Source organism: Toxotes jaculatrix, chromosome 11 (genome assembly GCF_017976425.1).
Source record: "Toxotes jaculatrix isolate fToxJac2 chromosome 11, fToxJac2.pri, whole genome shotgun sequence".
Classification (NCBI taxonomy): Eukaryota; Metazoa; Chordata; class Actinopteri; family Toxotidae; genus Toxotes; species Toxotes jaculatrix.
In genome coordinates, this window is record NC_054404.1 from 1,946,607 (window position 1) to 1,965,543 (window position 18,937).

The 18,937-nt window shown below is 42.2% G+C and overlaps 1 protein-coding gene across 2 annotated transcripts in view; it reads left to right on the forward strand.

The window, feature by feature from the left end:
* The window catches only part of atrnl1a (attractin-like 1a), a 185,050-nt gene that overhangs the window by 76,426 nt on the left and 89,687 nt on the right, over positions 1–18,937 (forward strand). The window contains exons 21-25 of one of the 2 annotated variants that reach the window (XM_041050639.1): positions 472–565; positions 8,316–8,368; positions 15,590–15,684; positions 16,481–16,559; positions 18,246–18,403. In XM_041050639.1, the coding sequence (XP_040906573.1) occupies positions 472–565; positions 8,316–8,368; positions 15,590–15,684; positions 16,481–16,559; positions 18,246–18,403 (479 nt within the window). The remainder of the gene's footprint in view (positions 1–471; positions 566–8,315; positions 8,369–15,589; positions 15,685–16,480; positions 16,560–18,245; positions 18,404–18,937) is intronic. The other variant, XM_041050640.1, reaches the window with a different exon arrangement.

Consider the following 18,937-nt stretch of genomic DNA (forward strand, 5'->3'; position numbering starts at 1 on the left):
ACAATTCCCCACAAATAGTTTCTGCCCAAACAGTTTCTGCCCAGACACTTTATTTTGAAAGGGAATTCATCACATTGCAGGGAGTAATGATGCTTTTTAAGATTGGATCAGGTAAAGGTACTTCAAGCTCAGTTCTGCCTAAGAAAAGCAAAACGAGAGAAAACTTTTCAATCAGGAACGTGACACTTGTTAGTGCAGAGTGAGAATGACTCACACTAAGCTTTGTTTTTTCAGAATATGATGTGATTTGGCCTTTTCCTGTGTTTCTTACCTCTTTATCAACCTTTTTCTCCACCTTCTTTCTTTCTCCTCCTCTCCTACCTTCCACACCCATAAGAAACTGTTTGGTTCTGTAAATTGTCACATCCCACATCACCAAGAGATTCTACTTTGACATTTCAAAAATAAAACCCTAACAAATCTCACTGCCCCTTCCCATCCATCTCTTTAACCTTTGTCTTTTCTTTGCAGCATGTAAGTGTAACGGCCATGCCAGCGTGTGCCATGTCAACACGGGGAAGTGCTTCTGCACCACCAAAGGCATCAAGGGAGACCAGTGTCAACTGTGAGTACACGATCATGATTAAACGCCCGCCCTGCTCCCGTCTTTCTGTCCCTCAGTATTTACATGATCCAGTTCAATAAGAAAAAGAGATATGTAGCGATCAGAACGCTGAAGATCTACTGATGACTGAACAAAATATAGTAACACACACTACATAAAGCTGGCTTCACAATCAGAAGGTGACTCTGAAAGCCTTTAAGCAGCTCGTTTCACAATCACAGGTTAAATTTACATTTCAAGGTAAAGTTTTTGGATTATTGTAACAGGTTAAGAAAAACAGGTTTTACTAGAAAGATAGAGAGAAAAATGATGAACAAATGTTTGTGTGTGCACCTAGTGTGTGTGTGTGTGCGTGCGTGCGTGCCTGCCTGCCTGTGTGTTTTCCCCTGACTGTGCCAGACTTGACCGCTGCAGCACTACAATATCCTAAATGGCTTGGCAGAGCAACGCACCATGGAGACAGACTGAAAATTGCTGCATCGATAAATCTAGCAGGCGAGGCTAGAAAGCAGAGACAGAGAGTACACTACTCTGTGTGTGTGTGTGCGTGTGCGTGTGTGTGTGTGCGTGTGTGTGCATGTGCGTGTGTGTGTGTATGTGGTTTGCCGTGTCCAGCAAAAGGCACATACAGAATGATGAAACAAGAAACTGAAGCAGTGCAATCAGACACATTTGCTCTCTCTGTTTAAACTGTGATACCACGTTTCATATATTGTCATGAACACACAGATATGTGCACGGTTGATGTTTCCTAACCTTGATTTGAGCTTGTAGCTGCTTCTCACATGTGATAGCAGAGCTGCTAATGTTTTTATTTAGCGTCGGGTCTGTTTCCCTGCTGACTGTCAGGAGGTGTTTGCCTGAGTGGACGCAGCAGAATCGGAGATCACGTCATTAGAGCCAGCTGAGCTGTTGTTGGTGGTGAAAGCAGTGGTGTTGGGTGGTGGTAGATTTCTGTTTATTTTCCAGCAGTTGTGTTTACCATTCCCACACAAACACACAGCCACACACAGACAGAGCTAAAAAAACAACTGTGTGTGTATAGAGTTTTCTGTGTGCGAGTACTATAGTCAAGTTAAAGGAACATCAGGTAGTACTTATTATTACCATTTAGCATCTCCCTCCTCTCTCTCTCACACACACACACACACACACACACACACACACACACACACACACACACACACACACACACACACACACACACACACACACACACACACACACAGCTTCTATCATACTTGCTGCTAACAATGTAAATTTTTTAGCCCTGAACTTAAACCTTGGCCTTCACCGCTTGCAGCCTTTTCCTAACCTCAGCGTGACTTTTTTACTGATGCTAAACTCCAGCTCGGCTCCCGACATCAACATAACTCAAACCGAAGGCCGGTCGGTCGGCCGGCCGCTCACCCGCACACCAAAAGACCTTCTTCACATGTTTACTGTCTACTTTCATCAGTGTGTTTCTGTTCTTGCTTCTATTGTCCACAAACACAAGCATGTCTGTACGTGGCCGTGAATACCTGCTGGATATACGAGCACACATTTCCGTCTCAAAGCCCCAGTCAATGTTTCCAAATTACATTTTAGTTTATTATTATTCCACGTGTATTTTACAGTATGTTAGCAACAGGATATTATACTGTACAATAGTTTATCTTCAGAATTATGCTGATTTCGATGGACAGGGTTAAGTGGACAGCTGGGTATCAAACCTCATTACTGAGTCAAATTATGTGCATAGGAATAATGTTGAGCATTAAAAAAAAAAAGACAGACGTTTCCCAATTTAAACTTAAATGTTGTTTTATACCATATTTTATTTATGTGCAGATGTAGGTCATATATGCTCAATCATAAAACGTCATGTCCTCGTACCAAAGCAAGAAAAAGGCGACAAGTTGACATTAACGCAGTTACATACATATTGTTGCTGACTTATGGAAACAACTATTAAATATTTCTCTGTTTGATGTAAAACCAAACATTAACTGCTTCTAGCAACTGCTACCACACACACACAGGCTTGTGTGTCAACTAAAAGGACGTCAGTGGGAAGGATATGGAACCACTACTGATTAGTCTGGGCCAAATAACAACTCCTCCTTCACAGAAAACGGCTGAATAACGAAGTGCAACACACTGGCCATTCAGTCTCATTATCATGTTAGTAACATATTGGCAAATCTTGAACAACACCCAGCTGCAGCTGAGCGTGAGTGAATGCTGAATTGGCCGCACAGCTTCAGAACTCCTCTTCACTTGGCGTTTGTGTTAGGTTTTTGAGCGTAATGTTTCTTCTCAGCGCACACCAACATTTCATCGTTCTGCCGGAGACTCCGCAGAGGCCGAGAGCAGAAATGGCGTGTTTGTGTGTGTTTTCACTTGTGCATCCCTAAGCCAGCGTGCTGCAGTGGCTTTCACCTTTGATTTGCTCTGACGCCCTCCCTCTCTCCGTGTCTCTCTCTAAATGTCTCTCTGTCACGGAGCTGTTTGTTTTGGTTGAGTCACTCCAAAGTGGTGTGCCACGTAGAGGGCCATTTGTTTGTCGTTTTGATTATGAACGAGCAATTTCTCCCAGGGGGTGAATGGTAATGCCCTCAGGCTACAGCAGGTGCATGGATGCATATTTGTGTGTGTGTGTGTGTGTGTGTGTCCTGTTCAAAGTCACAAATGCTAAGAGACAAAAATAATGGGGCCATTAAGTAAAGCAGGTGTTTTGCTTTTTTTTGTGTTTATATCCTTATGTCTCTGTGCTCATGAATATATTGTCACTTTCTCCAATACTAGATTTGTGTGTCTCTGTCTTCGTCTTCTGCTTCATTCATGATGAATCGAAAACTAACCAGTTTCTTTCTCGGTTTGTCTTTCCCTCTTCGCTGCCTCACAACAGGCCCCTCAGTATTTTTCTTCCCACATCAACCATAATCGCATCAGGACCTACATCCTGTAGACGAAGGCAAATATAAACACTTTGACACCCACAAGTGCACAAAGTCCTCTGAGTCTTTAGGGCTGAATATCTTGTCAAACCTTTGTCTCTGTGACAAAGTGTAATTCTTTCACGATATATGAATATGCTGCAAACCTTCCCACCCTCTTTACTTCGTTTCATCTCTCCATCGCTGCTCTGACGTACGCTGTTTGTTGCTTCTGACTGCTGTGTGCCAGAATGCATATTGTGTTTCTATGACAACCTGCAAACGTGATCTTAGCTCAGGTAGCTGTGGCATATCTGCATCATTTTGGCCTTCCCTCCTCCACCCACCCCACTTCGGCAACCGCTGGACTAAACACAAGCATCTTAACATGAACTTATCCGAAATAAAATAATCTAATATTGACAAAATTTCAACAAGTCTCCCACCTAAGCAACCATGTATGTTGCTTGTCCCTACATTTTTATATGACTCATATGAACGTACCAACATGGTAACGATAATAAACACAGTGGAACAGTTGCAGTTTAGTGTCAGGAACAGAACCTGCTTGGTTAGGTTTAGGAAAAGATTGTGATTTGGATTAAAATAAGTTCTTCCCTAAGGACTCAGGACCTTTTTACTGTCATGGTTACAGTGATGCACACGGTTAAGGTTGTGATCCTTCAGCAGAGTAAAAATGACTCTTACAGCAAATCATATCATAGCCAAAGCCGGTGTCCGCTGTGTTCACAGGGCCGCTGTGAAAGTGTGAATGGTAACAGCTGTTACACAGACAGGTAGCTCCCAGTGTGAAGGTGACGGGTCAGGATGGCTGGTGTATACCTGAGCTACAGACACTCAGTGTGCTCACCAGATGTTCTCCTGCTGTTTCAGCGTGGTTATAGCGGTTACAGTTTTAATTTATGACATTCACAAATAATTTATCTAAGTTGTAACCTTAGTGGACTCTGTTTTTACTGTGAGTGGTGACTCACCTCACGAGGGTCTCCTCTTTATTCCTCCTTGTTTTCTCTCTTGTTGCATTGTCTGACTGATTGTGTTGATTTAGCTTTAATTGGACTCCTCTCCATATGCAGGGAACTCTGCTAATTGACTTCTAATTTGCATCTTTTATTGTTCCTGACTGTGTGTGTGCTTATGAATGTTTGTCTCTCTGAATGTTGCTAAACAGGGTTTGGTTCATTGTGTAGTTTTCTATCTGTGCAGTGTGCTTTTACACTGAGAAGAATCTGAACAGTTGAAACAGCTAAGCAGTGCTAAAACAAATCACACACACACACACACACACCAATATCACTGTGACCTTTAATCTCTAATTTGTCTATCTTGGCATTGGTTTAGAGGAACAGCAAGCAGAGCAGAACGCTTGTCACCTGTGTGTGTGTGTGTGTGTGTGTGTGTGTGTGTGTGTGTGTGTCTGTGTGTGTGTGTGTGTGTGTGTGTGTGTGTGTGTGGCTGACTCAGGGTGTGTTTTAAGTGATGAGGCTGTCCAGTCCTGTGTGGCCCTTATCTTGTCCCCAGTAGGCTGTTGTAAGCAGCTTAAGTGTCCATCCTCTTTTTGTTGGAGCCCTGCGTCCAGGACTTTAGTGTCCCCCATGAGAGAAACCCCCCCCCCCCCCCCCCCAACCACCACCACACACCCCCTTTTAGCCTCTTTCAAGACTGCTTATCCCTCTTCTCTGTGGCTCTTCATGTTGGATTTAACATACATAAATGGTGAAAACCCATTGTCATTAACTGGATCTAGCTAGCTTGGTAGCTACATGACTAGCGTTGTTTTCGCTTTGTTAATCGTTGTTTTTTGTTTTTTTTGTTTGTGTGTTATTGTTGCACAGATGGAATGAAAGTGGTTCAGGCTCATGCTTCTTGTATCAGATCCATTGCTGATATTCTTAAACGATACTGAATCATCGTCAGTAGCCAAACCTGATGTCTGACCTCCTCTGGGGGACGGATGGCCATTTTTTTTTTCATATTTGGAAATAATACAGCTTAAAAAAATACCTAGTGATTGAAATACATGATAGAAGGAATTTTTAGATCGTGTTTGGCTCTAAAGAGGGCCCTGGGCAATTTATGACATTACATTTATCACAATAAATCTTGTTGTGCTGAAAAGGCTCAGTCCTCCATGTGCTCCTTTGTGGCAGTCGGCTGGGAGCGACTCCAAAGCTTTTAAAGTCACAGAGTCCTCCTGAGATGATGCTGCTCGCTCTCCACGGCTCCTCTCTGGATCCCAAACTGTTCGTTTAATAAGCCTCTTTCATCCGTCACTTCTTCAAACCCTTTCTTTCTCTCTGTCTTTCTTTCTTTGTTCCATCCTTTGTATTGAGATGAAGGTATACTTTGCACAATGTACACAGTAGTTATTAGTAGGATGATTTTTGTTGTCCGTTCTAAATGACTGAGTGCAGCAAACTGAAGTGAAAGGTAAGCACATCTGAAAAAGACTATCAGAGAAAAATCTTCTTGCTTTTTCCTGTTTCTTGTTTTTGTTTTTTCAGTGTTGTTGTAAACGGATTCAGGATGGAAGCTCTGTGAGGCTGCGCTGGTTTTAAAGTCTTGTCCTTGGCCAGGGTTTAGAGAAGAATGAAATATTCAGTATCCAGCGCTGCTCTGTGACCTGCTGCTACAAGAGAATTCACAAACACTCAGGCTGTAAACCTCACCTGCCCTCTTGTTCTCGTTCACTTACTCCTCTTTTTTTTCCTCTGTCATTCTTTTCCTCTTTTTTTATGCTCTCTCTGTTTCCTCCTCAACCTACCTTGCTCTGTCTGTCCTTTGTTATACTGTAGTGTGTGGACCGTTGGATGATTTATTGTCCATATAAAGTAAAGCTTATGTCAAAAACCTGCATATGGGTTTAATAACCATTGAGTTTTCTCTTTTTTTTTTCCTACATCACCACGATCCTGAATCTCATCAAGCTGTTGCAATGTCAATAAAATCTTTTTGTTTTCCTTTTTGAACTGATCCAGATGAAAATCATTTAGAGCCACTTTCATTCTCACACACACACAGAAATAAGATTTATATTACTCCATCACAGTAATGCAAATGTTCTTGTTAATAGCTCTGACATAATAACAGTTACATTTAGTCCTCTCATCACATTTCTTTAACATTTCTCTCCCATTTAGCTCACGGTGCAAGTTTAATAACTCTGGTTTTTGTTCTCTTCTGCCAGCCAATAATTTTCCTATCTGTGGTCTGAACTGCCTCAGGTACACATCATCCATCTTGACACTTTAATGGCCTCAAAAGCCGGAACATCCTTCCTTGATGATAACTGAAAAAAACCCATGGCCCTGATGTTTTTTTTTTTCATTAATTACATTTGCTGAGTGTTAAAATTTACATTATCCTTAAGAGCCCTTACGTTCCTGGACCACGGGGCCCTTTGAAACCTGGGCAAATCCTGTTATGTATTTGGAAAAATTCATTAGATTTCTACGTGCAATCTTTTTTCCCGTTTTTTTTTTTTAACCTTATTCTATTGTGGCAGAGCTTATGAGTCATCAGAGACTTTCCTTTAACCTAAAGGTCACAACTTTCAACCACAGCCAATTACTGTCCATCAGCAAATGTGTGCCTTTTTAAAAGATGGTCAACCTCTATCTGTTCACAGTGAATAACAGAGAAATAGCTGAAATGAAATGCAAATAAAAGGCTGAGTAGATTCTTTTCTGACAACAGTGACTGTCAGGCCCTGATAAATATTTTTTTTTTCACAATACTTTTTTTCTATTATTATATTTTCTTGAAAAACATGTGCATAATAACAAACCGTTGTTGTATTTAAACAGGAATGTCATGGTGTGCTGGTCCTGCCTCTGTCAGAGGTTTGTCAAGTATGTTTGCCGTTTTGTTTTCCACCATGCAGCACTGATTAACGTCAATCCACAGAGAGAAATCAGAATCTGAAAGAAAGAGCGGAATACAAAGCAAACCTCAGAGCTGCATCACTGCACTAAAAGCCTCTTATTCAGAATCCACCTCGTATAGTATCGAACTTCATAGCTTCTCCACAACAAGGCTAAATTTCCTACTTTTGTTGATTGTTTAGGAGCATTGAGAGCAAATGGATCAACTTTAGAGAAGTGGATTATGCTGCAGAGGTTGTTCTGTTTGCCGTTACCGAGTCTCCATTGGAATCCATTGTTACTGATATAAATCCAAGCTCAATACGGCCGCCATCCTCCATGAAGAAGCACCTTAAAACTTTTCAGTGCCACCATTCAAGCTTACTGCGAGTGACTGCTGCTCACAAGATCGATTGTTTCGATGGACTTTTCCTTTAAGATCTGTTTGATCAAGAATTATTAAATTCATTAAATTCGTGTTCAGAAACTTAAACTTGTGGCTCTGATGTTCTCACAGATTCACTTCAGGAGGTCGGTATGACGTATCTCAGATTTCTGCCAAACATCTATAAGCTGTTTTGTTCCATTTCTCACACTAAAGTTCAGAGTGTCCTCTCTGATAATCGTTTCACTATGAATGTGTGTGCGTGTGTGTGTCTGCATGTGTGTGTGGACCCCTGGGAAAAAGAGAACATCTATGGCTAGACAGTACTGTCATGGGAAATCACCTTGCAAAGAGTTGGGGGGGGGGGGGGGGGGGGGGCAATACCTGCAGTGAGACACCACCACAACCATACACACACACACACACACATACACACACACACACACACACTCTGTTCCAAGAAAAAAATCAGTCTTTGTAAAAACTCAGCCCGTGTTGAATGCTAATGCCTTTATTCTTTTTCTCTCTTATTCCTTTTTCTCTTTCCTGTGTCGTTCCAGATGTGACTCAGAGAACCGTTACCTGGGAAACCCTCTCCGAGGAACATGTTATTGTAAGTATCCTGCCTGTCGCTGCTACAGCTGAGCCTCCGTCACCTCCCTGGTCCACACGCACACACACACACACACACACACACACACACACACACACACACAGGGAAGGTATGTCCCCTCATTCAGGGTCAGCATGTGTCCTGTGTTTATCGTTTATGTATCTCGAGAAGGAAGGTGCACAGAAAGCAGACACTAATACTTCTGGCTCTCCTGACTTTGAATGGCTGGAGTTAATAGAATATACTAGAATAGAATATACTTTATTGATCCCTTTGGGAGGTCCCTTGGGGAAATTTAATGTTTACTTCAGTTGTGTCATAAAAAAAACACGTCTATAAACACAGCTTTCAGTGCAGCCTGGAAACTTCAGGCAGAGTAAGGCACAAAAATTGGGTATTTAACTGTACACAGCACACAAAAATATGATGCACACTAATATTTGTATTTGCTTTGACCTTTGCGGCTCCCGTACGCATCTTCTTCAATTCTGTGCCTGTAAAACAACCCGTGTGAGCATTTTGGAAACTGATTATAAACATTTTCTGATCAGAAACCTCAGCCTAAACTTAGACGGCTAAACATCTTGGTTAAGATCAGGGGCAGATTGTGATCATGGTCTAAAGTAATAAATATCCACCATACGTAGGAGGCAGGATGCAAACCATATTCTCCTGTGTTTAAGCCACATCCTTTGTGAAGCCTCGCCCTCTCTCGCCTTCTGCCCTCGACCTCCTTCCTAAGAGTCTTGCTGCACTAATAACAGTGTCGCACTACTTCTGCCCTCGTTTCGATGACGCTGAGCGAGACCAAAGACGATTGGTTTTTGAGAATACGTGAACTTTGTGTTTTTAAGCTTACAAACAAAGATTACAAACATTTTCCTACTTTTATAAGAGAGATGATGAGAGAGACAAAGTGTCCCTGTCCCTGACTGCGTCTTCCTGTTTCCAGATGCTGGGATAACACCGACTGAGCTCATTTACAACAAATTGCTGGTTTTCCTTTTAAAGGGCAGACAAAGGAGGAAGGTGCTTTGATCTTTGAGGCACACAAGCACATGTTCGTTCACTCTGCATCTCTCTTTCTCACACACGTACACAAAACATGCACCACTTCAGTCTGTGAACTGCCATCATGGGCTTTAATACGATAAAACACTTGCATGAAGTTCAAGCCCTGTCAATGTCAATAGCCCTCTAGCTAGAGTTTGGCTGTCACTGTTTCAGTGAGGGCGGCTCGAAAGGATGCAGCAATCAGAGGAGTCACGCCACGGATTGCACTGGTCACCGCAAATATGCCTTTGATCACAAGAAAAACTGAGGTCATGATGTTCCCGCGAGTTCACTGCTGAACAGCTTTTATCTTAAAATGCCTTTTACATTCCTTTAAGGAAATTTAACTTAAATGTGCACCATCCAACAGTTGAGAACAAAAGCAACTTCCTGTAAAGGTTTTGAGCCTAATGTGAGGTGTGTTTCCCTTTAGGACAGTACGTTTTTATTTTACAGATCATGGATGTGGTGGTTTTACCCTGTCTGCTGGCTTCTGGAGGTTTGAAGGCACTAGATGGCACCAATGCAATGCCCTTGCCCAGTATTGTGGAGGGCTTTAGATAATGCACATGCACAGAGTCAGATCTGGAAACGCAGAGGCACATGTTTAAATGGCCCTCAAAGTCTGTGGGTGCTCGACTCCTTGATGTCGCCATGGCTACAGCCGAAGCGGTGTGTGTGTGTGTGTGTGTTTGTGTGTGTGTTTTTTTTCCCAGATGTATTTGACTACATTATGTCCTGTCATTAATGTGACATTATCTTTTCTGCTGTCTATGAAATGGGGTTAGCTTTGTTTGAATAAGAGCAAGCACACTCAGACGCACACACACGAATGCACACAAACACACACACACAGGGAATGAGTGTGTATAAATGACTGATTTAAAAGCCATCCATTTCCTCGTGCTTTGAGGAAAGCGGTCACAATTGCAGTTGAGGTCAATATTAGCCTTAAATGTCACTGGAAGGAAGGTGCTGATGGAAAAAAAAAAACCTGTAAAATTACATGCAGAGCAAATGAGAGGCAGCATTATCCTCGCAGAAGATTCTAGCAGATTTACAGTCGAAGTTATCAGACAGCTAACAGCAGAGAGATTAACTGGCATGTGAGGACAGAGTATTGTCAGTATTAGTCCATGTGGATAGTCCAAGACTCTCCCATGTAGTTGTTTACAAAGTGCATCTGTTTTCAGGAACTAATACTGGTCTGGCTGTCCCATTTCAAAGACTCAAAATCCAGCAGAGAAAATTCTTTTTTCCAACCACTTAGCACTATTTTAGTGGTCACAGCCTCCACGTTTCAAGACAGAATACATTAAAAGAAAACAACCCCGCTGTCTTATTCCAAGTCTGAATTCCCCCCTTTGAAGTTGAAAATGCAACTTTCTCTCCCCAAATTTGAAGGACATAGCTAATGTGTTCTTTGCAGTCTTGTGATCCCAAAATCACTTATACCCCGGTCGCTCAGGCATCTTGTGATGGTGATGTGATGAATGCTCCGTAGACTGTCTCACTTTAGACTTCTGAGGGCCACAGCTTCTAGGAGATGGCCCCTGAAGTAGCACAGCCATATTCAGAGAGGATTTATTCCACCCGTGTGGCAGCGTTTGACTGCTTGTCTGCTTCAGAGAGCAGCAACCCTGACACAAAACACTTGTAGGGCACCAAAAGTCCAGGGACAGAGGTAAAGCACTTGCCACAAACTCCTTCAAGGTGTATAGAAAGCCATTATCTAAACCAAACAACCACTCAAGGTCGAACAGCTGAATATCGAAAGTCCAGGCCTCTTGACATCTGCTCTGAATCAAGCATGTTTAGTAGTCTGCTCCTCTCTCTCTTTGTCTGTCTGCCTCTTTTCCTGTTACCCACTCCTACAGAGGTTCTATGCAAAGTCAGATGTAAACAGACTCATTGAACACAAACTACTGTAGGTGGTCAGAGGCCTCAGATGCTTCAGAATGAGGGGTCACATGCTGGGTTTAGCAACAATTTTCAAAGAAATAAGCGTATTCATTGTAATGAAAGAACATCTCACTCAAATGAAATGGAAAAAAGTACTTACAGCACAGAGACATTAACTGCTTTCACTACTTTGAATCTGTCTCAGATCTGCAGACCGTTCCTCTCAGTCGGATTATTTCATTGTTGTTTGTCCTTTCTTTGCAATTGGTCGATAATAATAGAAAGAAAAAAATAATATCAGCCTCATCGTTTAAGCACAGCAGCTGACAGCTGTAGTCTGTGTCACAGGATGAACACAACACAACACAACACACACAGAAACTTGTTCTCCATAATGTTAGCAAGCGCGCGGTAAAGCAGCAGTAAGAAACTCAGTGTGATGAAATGTTTTCATCACACTGATAAATGTGAGTGTCCAGCTATTGACAGCAGTGTTCCTCATCTCACTCGAGAGCGAAGTGCAGACAGTGATGCTTTGGTTGAGTTAACACTGTCATATTGAGCCACCAGTCAATTGATGAAAAGCAACTTTGCCGTTTAATGAGTTTGCCCCCAGTCAGACTCGCGTTTATGAGCAGGCATCACCAGCACAACGCTTTAATAAACCACTGTCATATTCCATCACACTCAGCTACGAGGGGACGTCTAATTAGGGATGGTCACCACGTGTCCCACCACTTCCACTGGAAAGACCAGCAGTCAGTTGAATTACCAGCTCACACCAGTCAGGCCAGAGTCAGTGCTGCTTACTGCCCCCAGGCCTGATGGGAAAGCTTAGTCAGGCTGAAGGAAAGTGGCTCCAATATTTACTGACAGCCTCACAATCCCAATTAAAGGTCAATTAGTGATGGATGGCTTGAAATAGAGAAAAGGAGACTGAAAAATGTCATGTCCAAAATCTGAGTCAGATGCAGCAGAGAACTGAAGAGGATTAATTTGTAGATATGTCCCGTTTCATGTAGACATGACTAGATTTCTTATTATAATAGTAAAAACGATGAAAATGAAGTTATATGTAATTAAATAAGTGAAACATAAGCCAGAGACTCTTCAGACCTCAAAGCAGCTGCATGGCAGTGATCAACAGTCAGCATCATTCCTGGCCTCAGGCCGTTCATTAGACCACCACCTGGCTTCAGTCCAGGATGCCTCAATACTTGTTGACAGGCAGTCTGTCTGGACGCCTGTTAGTCCTATCAGGTCTTTTTTTGCAATCCAGTCGTCACCTTTGACAGACTATGGACTATTCTGACTGATTTTAGATCAGTTTGAGTAACTTTCTGTAAGAATTGGATAAATGTTTATGTAGGATACATGCAAACGTCATTTAGAAGCTTTTCAAAAAGCTCAAAATGTTATTTCCACAGGTGGAAGGTGTGGTAACCTGATGAAGATCTGAGTGACATGAGTTTGTAGATTGGATTACTGACCGTGCAGGTGTTTCCATCGGTGCCGTTTTTTTTCCCCAGCAGCCTCACGTCCAATGTGCATCTAATTTCTTCCTCACCATCTTTAAAAATGTATTGATTTTAACATTTTTAAATAGTCTTCAGTTGAAGCACCGGTGATTGTTGAGATTCTAATAAACCAGGGTCACCAGACATCATGCATGCAGTACCTCCAGGTGACCTTGACCTTCGGCGAGGTCTGGCAGTGAATCGGTATCGTGCTTGTGTTTACTCCCCTGGTTTGAACCTGTTTTCTCGGCGTGGTGATGCTGTAACGTCTGGCCCGCTCTCCGTCAGTCAGGTGTTGCAAATGGGAAATAATGAGTTGTTAACAAGCATTAAATGAAACCTCAGCGAGAGATTCTGACAAGCTGACATTGTAGGTGAGCTCACGCTTGTTTGGGATTTCTGTTCGAGGCAGACTGCTGGAATATCAGATTATGTTCCGGGTGAGGGCTTTCTCCTCTGTCTTTACATTCCCCATCACCGTGTTTTGTTTCATATTGGCTGAATCAGCTTACATATTATGGTAATAAGATCACCCATCTGTGAACCTGAGAAATTGGCATGGACTATTCCTATTTCAGTTCTTCTCGGGATTGTTAATACCTTTAGTGATACCTTGATACGATTCTTCCGGAGTGAGAATTCTCACATGTACCCGTGTAATTGAGACTGCCTAAGTGAAACTGCTGTCAGATTTCTCAGATGGGCTTTGTAATTAGCCGAGCTGAACTTTTAAACCTTGCTGATGCTCTTGTTCCTAACAGCCTTGAAATCAAACATATTGGAAACACACAGAGGGGATGGTGTAATTTGTTTTTGTGGCATACGTTTTTTTTTTGTGCTGTACTCTCATTTGTTTGTTTCACTGTGCAGACACGTCTCCACCTGTAAATACTCTCACACGCACAAAAAACACATGCATGCACATTTACAGACGGAGACACTGGGAGGTAAATATAAACATACTGTACATGCACATGTGCACGAGCCCCTATCCCCTTTACAAAGTATAAAAACCCCAAATACTCTGAAGTTGTACTGTCGACCCTTATGGGATAAACAACTGAGCAGCGGCAGTGCATGTCTGCCTGGGAGGAAGAAAAAATATTGTCTTTGATCTGATGGTATCTGCTATTCGGGCTAACTTGCCATGAAGGCTGAACAAAACAAGGGTGTTTGTCAAACATAATTTGCTTTCGTCTTGGTAACGCCCTGGGAGTGTACAGTTGAGAGGAAGGTGATAATTAAACATCCCTCTCTGTACAGTGTGTGACACAAAGTTTTTCTGCTCTGCAAGTTAAAAAGCTCTTACGGTGTCAGTACCGGCTGCCGCCGCTTAGTGTTAGAGGGCAACACGTTACCTGGAGCAGCACTGGATGTTCTTTTTCTGGAACATTCATATAGTTTCTGACATTTCTGACTATCTGCTCTCCATAACCGCGGCCGTCTGCTGTTGGCTTCTGAGCAGCTCCGCTTTGGAGCGCAACAGAGCTCGAATTCAAGCAGCAGTGCAGTGATTGGATTCACTGCACTGCTGTTGCCGACCTTGTTAAAAAAGTACTCATATCCTTTACTTGAATCACAATAACAATAGTAAAAGTACTGAAGTATTTCAGCAAAATGTACCTAAAAACCTGGTACCTAGTGCAGATGCAAGATGTATTTGAGTAAATGCACTTAGTTATGTTCACCCACGCCTAATCACTTACACTGAGACATAGAAAATGCTGAGGTCTGACTGATACTTTAGAGTAGACTCTGAGTTATCTGAGTCAGTATCTGAGAGTAACAGAGGGATTAGTCGATCCCTCGATTAAAGTGCCTTTTCCAAAATCTCATTAAAGCTGAAATCCACAGGTTTACATTATTTCCAGCCGTGACTGTGAATGATAATTAATGAGTTCATGTTGAAACTTTAACAAAGGTGACAGGACACCTGCAGCTGCGTTTGTGACGTTGCATTGCCTGCCTGGGTCCGTCGTTTCCCTCTCACGGCAACGAAGCTGCTACCTCTCCTTATTCCTCCTCGTCCGTGTTTCCCTCCTCCTCCTCCTCCTCCTCCATCGGGCGGGTAGACAAGGTGACCCAGTGTGGCTCCTGCTGTCCGCCCAGATGTTCAATCACCGTGATTCTCTCCATACGTTAGCCATTGTCTCGCTGACAAAGAGCTGCTTTCAGAAATGATTAAATCTCTGAGAGAACAGGACCATTCAGACTCTCGCTCCTGTTCTATTGATTGTGCCGTTTACTTGTTTAACACACTGGCGTCCTCACTGAATGCACTCGTGTTCATATTTATAAAACATGCGTGTCTCACACACACATGGACACGCGTTGTTTATTTTGTCACAGATTTAGGTCTTTGACCAGAACTTCACCGCTGTAGCCTTATTCATCTAATTGAATATCGACTCCTGGTCAGCGTCTCCCGCGTTTTTACTTTCATAAATCTGTCTGTGTTTGAAGTCAACGTCGATAAAATGACCCGGAATGGAGGTTTTATTTGAAACGAAGGGAAAACGCCAGGATTCAGAGGCGAATTAAAACAAACCATAAAAAGAACAGCATTGTTACTGAAACAAGTCATCAAAAAGAACATTAACTGGTGGAGGCTTTCCATGCAAATAAAGCAGTAATGGACCACTGCTAATAGACTGAATGAGTCTGAACAATTCAGATCACTTTGTTCAGCTTTTTTTTTTTTTTTTTTGGATGAATTCATTTCTCTTTTTCTGTCTTTGTCTCTTTCTAGACAACCTGTTGATCGATTACCAGTTTACCTTCAGTTTGCTTCAGGAGGATGATCGCTACTACACCGCGATCAACTTCATGGCTACACCTGAACAGGTAACACATGCAGAGGCACAGGAGAGATTGATGAGTTAACTTTTGTTCTTCTTTATGAGGTTGGATTTCTGAGTTTTTAAGACTTTATTGTGTAGTGGACAGAAAAGACAGATCATGGTGGTGATGATGAAGTGAGGATGAAGGTCTGTGTAAACAGGATGTCCCAGAGTCGGTTTTAAAAGAAGCTTTTAGAACATTTATTCTCTAAATGCAGGAATCTGCCGTCAGACTGAGAGAGACTTCTAAATTCTGGAGTTTTATCGGACCTGTTTTTCCTTCTCGGCGCCTAAAGGTGTGTTCAGATACAACTCAAAGTGGAGTTTCGAGGCAGCGTTGCAGACAAAATCAATGGAAAGATGCAAAAGAAGCCAGCAGATTCAGATTTGCCCGAGGCAACACAAGTTGAGGTGAAGATGAGTTGGCTCAAGTTAAAAATGCTTTGACAAAGAATTCTCTTGTTGCACTTCATGAATGCACACAAGAAAGTGTAAAAGGTCAGTAGACCTGAGGGGAAGAAAGTAAAATAACTGTATATCATCTGGAGAAGATGTCCAACAACAACATCAACTGCAAAATCAGCCCAGCAGTCAATAAATAAACCAAGAAATGAAAGCAGCAAGGATTTGCCTTTTAAGGATTTGCCTTCAGGTGCATTTCACTGAATGCACCTGAAGGCTTCGTCAGGTGCTTCCACTTCCACCTACTTTAGATCAAAATCTGTTTGTCCACGTTGCTTTTTATGTGCAGATGAGTAACTCAGCCATGGATGTGTTTCTTTCTTCTTCTTTTTGTGCAGGCCAACAAAAATCTTGACATGTCCATCAATGCCTCCAACAACTTCAACCTCAACATCACCTGGTCCTTAAGCTCAACAGGTAGAGAACCGGTTCATGTGTTTGTTCTTGTCTTATAAATTCAGTTTTGCATGGATGTGCAGACTGTGTTTGACTGATATTAGGGCCGTAACTAAATATTATTTTCCAGAGCCGTGGGCGAAGCAGCTAGAATACTTGGAAACATCCATGTGAGTCTACAGGATGTTTAACAGTTGAAATAAAGGATTCACCAAAAGTTAGATAATGATGCTTCTTCCTTTTTTTTTAACTTCAGAGATGAATAAAAGGACAGAAACAAAACAAAACATGTTGTGTTTAGACATATTACATTTACAGTTCTATCAATTCTATATTTTATATGTCTTTTCTTTAAAACACAGATGTTATTAATCTTTATAACAGAACCTTTCCCTGATGTTTCAGTACCGTCTAACAAAATAGAAAGTGAGCTGTTCTATAAAGTGTAACATGATCTGAATTTTGCTGCGGTGGTTGATTGTTGAGTCTCTCTCTAAAGCTCTGTTATTAGCAGCCTGTGTGTAAAGATATCCCACGGTCAGTATCTTTCACTGGTGGCCGAGTGTCGTGAAGTAAAATGGTCAGAGCCACTTCCTGCTCGCCTCCTGGGGATTCCCCCTCCTGACAAAACACATCAGAGGCTGTTTTGAATTTTGGCATCAGGGCGTTTTATACATTTTCCCTCCTGATTTCAATTAAGATAAAAGCACTCTGCTTTCACACTCGGGGTGTCTTGGGGCCCAGAGCCTCTTCAGTTTAGGACTCTGTGTGTGTGTGCGTATGTATGATTGTGATTGTGTGTGTGTGATTGTGTGCAGTCTGTTACAGAGTGTAAAATGGTCCTGATAAAGAAGGAGGTGGAAATATTTTATTCACCATGTCAGAAAAACTCGGCCATGAACGCAGAACTTGGGATGAAGCTCTGAAGGATCCTGAAATCAGACCACTCCAGTGCGGAGAGACATTTACAAGCTCGCTCTGAATCACGGCGAGGTGTCATGAAAATACTTTTGCCACTGAATGTTAATTTGCCTGTTTGAGATGAAAGGCGTGCATTGACATTTTAAAAGACTAGACTGTTTTCACTCAACCTGCTCACTTTGCACCTTCTGCGTAAAAATATCTTTCCAGAGATGTTCACACTGAAAGAAAACAGCTTGGCAGATGAGTCACTGTCTTTGAGTCTCGCTGTGCTGGTCTCATGTGGCCACTGAGTTTTAGATTTTAAACTTATTTTTGCTGCTCTTCTGTCACTTTCTACAGGGTGAAAAAAAAAACCTCTCATCTTAATTGTCATATCACCCTTTGACAGAGCTTCTACTCATAAACCCGAACCTGGTCACAGTGACTGACACTGTCATTAAAGTGTCAGTGTCAGTGACTTTTGTGTGCCCTGTCACATCACTCAGTGTCTGCTGGTTCCATTTCTGACTGAGAACAGGGAACACTGCAGGCCAGAAGCTGCTGTTCATGTGTTCTCTTTTGATTTTCTACAGTACATGAATTCTTAGGAGCAGAGACACGATAAACACTGTCCAACTCATCTCTGTTTGTCCCTTTACCCCTCATGAGAGCTGAGAGACGGTGAACTACACAGGCGCTGAAAATCGTGCTGTGCTTGATTGTTTTGGTTTCCTCTCTGCTGTAAGTGGTTTTTTTCAACACTTTGTTTAATTCTGTTGTGCGACCCCTGTCTGTCACTCACAGCCGGTACCATCTCAGGTGAGGAGATGCCCATCGTAGCTAGGACCAACATCAAGGAGCACAGGGACAGCCTCTCCTGTGAGAAGTTCAACTTCAGACTTCACCACAACATCACCTTCTTCGTCTATGTGTCCAACTTCACCTGGCCAATCAAGATCCAGGTAAGAGGCCGAGGGGCGGGTTGAGGACAGGGGGTTTGGCTGAGAGGAGGGTGGTGGATGATGACACAAGAATTTATGTTTAAGATCTTTTTAACTTCGTTATTAACTTAAATAGATGATGAATTGAGCGTAAGAGGTTTCATTTACTGGAGAGAAGACACAGTAAAGAATGAGGTCAATGTCTGTTTGACCTCCAGAGTCATTGTGTTGGTTTCACAGGATTATTATTTTTTCAGTGTCTGTAAATGTAAATGCACTTCAGCTCACTGTGCAAATTCTCTGTCTTCAATGACATTTTTAATTAGCTTTTAATGTGTGTGGTTATTATTTCTGTGCTCACACTGTAAAGCCGTTTTCTTTTGGGAATAATAGTTATTAAAGTAACCAATGAATAATACAACACAACACGCATCTCTGCCGAGAAGAATGATGGAATCAGACATTCTGTCATGTTTCATTCAGCACTGAGCAAGAACACGGCAGCGACCACCTGCTGCCGCTGAAGTCTAAAACACATACACAAACTGCCTGATG